The sequence below is a fragment of the Oncorhynchus mykiss genome, chromosome 10 (genome assembly GCF_013265735.2).
Source record: "Oncorhynchus mykiss isolate Arlee chromosome 10, USDA_OmykA_1.1, whole genome shotgun sequence".
NCBI classification, from domain to species: domain Eukaryota; kingdom Metazoa; phylum Chordata; class Actinopteri; order Salmoniformes; family Salmonidae; genus Oncorhynchus; species Oncorhynchus mykiss.
In genome coordinates this window covers 82,120,084-82,124,643 of record NC_048574.1, presented here as the reverse complement: position 1 = coordinate 82,124,643, position 4,560 = coordinate 82,120,084, and the positions used below count along the sequence as shown (strand labels likewise).

The 4,560-nt window shown below is 56.0% G+C and overlaps 1 protein-coding gene across 1 annotated transcript in view; it reads right to left on the bottom strand.

The window, feature by feature from the left end:
• Window positions 1-3,706: 3,706 nt before the first annotated feature.
• LOC118936694 (TBC1 domain family member 1-like) overlaps window positions 3,707-4,560 on the bottom strand; it is a gene marked incomplete at its 5' end in the record, with an annotated part of 123,517 nt that continues 122,663 nt past the window's right edge. Inside the window, 3 exons of the mRNA XM_036989408.1 lie at window positions 3,707-3,714; window positions 3,955-4,180; window positions 4,254-4,430. Coding sequence (XP_036845303.1) covers window positions 3,707-3,714; window positions 3,955-4,180; window positions 4,254-4,430 — 411 coding nt within the window. The remainder of the gene's footprint in view (window positions 3,715-3,954; window positions 4,181-4,253; window positions 4,431-4,560) is intronic.

The window sequence follows — 4,560 nt, the reverse complement described above, 5'->3', positions numbered from 1 at the left end:
CCATTAGGGGGAAGGGTCTCTCTCTCTCCCCTCAGATAGTATGACCTAACCCTCAACCATTAGGGGGAAGGGTCTCTCTCTCTCTCTCTCCCCTCTCAGATAGTATGACCTAACCCTCAACCATTAGGGGGAAGGGTCTCTCTCTCTCCCCTCAGATAGTATGACCTAACCCTCAACCATTAGGGGGAAGGGTCCCTCTCTCTCCCGTCAGATAGTATGACCTAACCCTCAACCATTAGGGGGAAGGGTCTCTCTCTCTCCCCTCAGATAGTATGACCTAACCCTCAACCATTAGGGGGAAGGGTCTCTCTCTCTCCCCTCTCAGATAGTATGACCTAACCCTCAACCATTAGGGGGAAGGGTCTCTCTCTCTCCTCAGATAGTATGACCTAACCCTCAACCATTAGGGGGAAGGGTCTCTCTCTCTCCCCTCTCAGATAGTATGACCTAACCCTCAACCATTAGGGGGAAGGGTCTCTCTCTCTCCTCAGATAGTATGACCTAACCCTCAACCATTAGGGGGAAGGGTCTCTCTCTCTCCCCTCTCAGATAGTATGACCTAACCCTCAACCATTAGGGGGAAGGGTCTCTCTCTCTCCTCAGATAGTATGACCTAACCCTCAACCATTAGGGGGAAGGGTCCCTCTCTCCCCTCTCAGATAGTATGACCTAACCCTCAACCATTAGGGGGAAGGGTCTCTCTCTCTCCCGTCAGTATGACCTACCCCTCAACCATTAGGGGGAAGGGTCCCTCTCTCTCCCGTCAGTGTGGCGCAGGGCATCATGGGGGCTGGAGTCCAGGGCTTTGTCTGGACTGTCCTCGTCATTACAGCAGATGTGACAGTATTTTGGTTTGTTGTGAATCTGTTTATTTATTTTAAATCTTTATTTAACTTCAGGCTGGTCGGTGAAGAACAAATTCTCATTTACAAATGACGGCCGACCCCGGACGCTGGGCCAATCGTTGAGCTCTACGGGACTCCCAATCACCGACCCCGGACCAATCGTTGAGCTCTACGGGACTCCCAATCGCCGACCCCGGACCAATCGTTGAGGTCTACGGGACTCCCAATCACCGACCCCGGACGCTGGGCCAATCGTTGAGCTCTACGGGACTCCCAATCACCGACCCCGGACCTGGGCCAATCGTTGAGCTCTACGGGACTCCCAATCACCGACCCCGGACGCTGGGCCAATCGTTGAGCTCTACGGGACTCCCAATCGCCGACCCCGGACGCTGGGCCAATCGTTGAGCTCTACGGGACTCCCAATCACCGACCCCGGACCTGGGCCAATCGTTGAGCTCTATGGGACTCCCAATCACCGAACCCGGACCTGGGCCAATCGTTGAGCTCTACGGGACTCCCAATCACCGACCCCGGACCTGGGCCAATCGTTGAGCTCTACGGGACTCCCAATCGCCGACCCCGGACGCTGGGCCAATCGTTGAGCTCTACGGGACTCCCAATCGCGACCGGACATGATACAGCCGGGATTCGAACCAGGGACTATAAAAGTGACAGACCGCTGCGCCACTCGGAAGCCATTTATTTTGGTTTTGCATATATAGTATATATATATATATAGTGTACAAGATGTTTCCTGTGGCAAAGACTGTGCAATGAACACATCTCAACACACACTGACACAGGCAGAGAGACACACAGGCAGAGAGACACACAGGCAGAGAGACACACAGGCAGAGAGACAGACACACAGGCAGAGAGACAGACACACAGGCAGAGAGACAGACACACAGGCAGAGAGACAGACACACAGGCAGAGAGACAGACACACAGGCAGAGAGACAGACACACAGGCAGAGAGACAGGCAGAGAGACAGACCGACAGGCAGAGAGACAGACAGGCAGAGAGACACACAGGCAGAGAGAGACACACAGGCAGAGAGAGACACACAGGCAGAGAGACACACAGGCAGAGAGACACACAGGCAGAGAGACACACAGGCAGAGAGACACACAGGCAGAGAGACACACAGGCAGAGAGACACACAGGCAGAGAGACACACACATCTGGCAGAGAGACAGACACACAGGCAGAGAGACAGACAGACAGGCAGAGAGACAGACAGACAGGCAGAGAGACAGGCAGAGAGACAGACAGACAGGCAGAGAGACAGACAGACAAAGAGACACACAGGCAGAGAGACACACAGGCAGAGAGAGACACACAGGCAGAGAGACACACACAGGCAGAGAGACACACAGGCAGAGAGACACACAGGCAGAGAGACACGCAGGCAGAGAGACACGCAGGCAGAGAGACACGCAGGCAGAGAGACACGCAGGCAGAGAGACACGCAGGCAGAGAGACAGACAGACAGGCAGAGAGACAGACAGACAGGCAGAGAGACACGCAGGCAGAGAGACACGCAGGCAGAGAGACACGCAGGCAGAGAGACACACAGGCAGAGAGACACGCAGGCAGAGAGACACGCAGGCAGAGAGACACGCAGGCAGAGAGACACGCAGGCAGAGAGACACGCAGGCAGAGAGACACGCAGGCAGAGAGACACGCAGAGAGACAGACACACAGGCAGAGAGACAGACACACAGGCAGAGAGACAGACACACAGGCAGAGAGACACACACACAGGCAGAGAGACACACAGGCAGAGAGACACACAGGCAGAGAGACAGACACACAGGCAGAGAGACAGACACACAGGCAGAGAGACAGACACACAGGCAGAGAGACAGACAGACAGGCAGAGAGACAGACAGACAGGCAGAGAGACAGGCAGAGAGACAGACAGACAGGCAGAGAGACAGACAGGCAGAGAGACACACAGGCAGAGAGAGACACACAGGCAGAGAGAGACACACAGGCAGAGAGACACACAGGCAGAGAGACACACAGGCAGAGAGACACACAGGCAGAGAGACACACAGGCAGAGAGACACACAGGCAGAGAGACACACAGGCAGAGAGACACACAGGCAGAGAGACACACAGGCAGAGAGACACACAGGCAGAGAGAGACACACAGGCAGAGAGACACACAGGCAGAGAGACAGACAGACAGGCAGAGAGACACACAGGCAGAGAGACAGACACACAGGCAGAGAGACACACAGGCAGAGAGACACACAGGCAGAGAGACACACAGGCAGAGAGACACACAGGCAGAGAGACACACAGGCAGAGAGACACACAGGCAGAGAGACACACAGGCAGAGAGAGACACACAGGCAGAGAGAGACACACAGGCAGAGAGAGACACACAGGCAGAGAGACACACAGGCAGAGAGACACACAGGCAGAGACACACACAGGCAGAGAGAGACACACAGGCAGAGAGAGACACACAGGCAGAGAGACAGACACACAGGCAGAGAGACACACACAGGCAGAGAGACACACACAGGCAGAGAGAGACACACAGGCAGAGAGAGACACACAGGCAGAGAGACAGACACACAGGCAGAGAGACACACACAGGCAGAGAGACACACAGGCAGAGAGACACACAGGCAGAGAGACAGACACACAGGCAGAGAGACACACACAGGCAGAGAGACACACAGGCAGAGAGACACACAGGCAGAGAGACGCACACATCTGGCTGCAATAGTAACTGTGTGGGACTGTTGTGTGGAGTATTGGCCCAGAGAGGACAGAGAACCCCACCCCCCCCCCCCATTTCTCCAGTTTAGTACAGGAGAACAGTCCTCTGGGAGAGGATTCAGTGTTCTGGTAGAGCCAGTGGATGAGGGAGGAGAGGGGAGGACATCGCTGTCCCTTGCCCCAGTCTGGGCCCCTCTCTGGTGGGGACGTCCACACCCTGTCCATCTCTCTGTCCATCTCTCGGGCCATCTCTCGGGCCATCTCTCGGGCCATCTCTCGGGCCATATCTCGGGCCATATCTCGGGCCATCTCTCTGTCCATCTCTCTGTCCATCTCTCTGTCCATCTCTCTGTCCATCTCTCGGGCCATCTGTGTCGGCAGTGGAGTGTGTGTGAGGGTCCAGGTTGAAGTCCCCGTGCGTTGTGTGTGTGTGTATTCCCAGTGCGGTGAGGAGTGTGTGCAGGTGTGTGACGGCGCTCCGCAGTCCGTTCCTCTCCTCCTCCAGGTCGAACACCCGTTCTCTCAGCAGAGCCTCCGATTGGGCCAGCCCCTCCACCTGGCCTTCCAGACGACACACACGAGCCTGGGACACCTGGAGAGACACAAAACATGTGTGTTTAGTGAGTGTGTGTGTGTGTGTATGTGTTTGTTTAGTGTGTGTTTACCTGCAGTTCCTCCAGCAGGTCGAGGTTTTGCTGTCGGAGGCTCTGATTAGTGCGTTCCAGCTGGGCGGTGCGCTGCGATTGGTTGAGGTGAGCGGGCGTGTCACACAGCTCGTCCTGTAAGACGTGGTACTCCACCTCGTACGCCTGCAGCTGATTGGACAGGTCCATCTCACACACCTACGCGCACACACACACACACACACAGGTCATTCAGTCTGGCTCTCAGGGGGGGGGGGGGGGGGGGGGCTGAAGAGGTCATTCAGTCTGTCTCTCAGGGGGGGGGGGGCTGAAGAGGTCATTCAGTCTG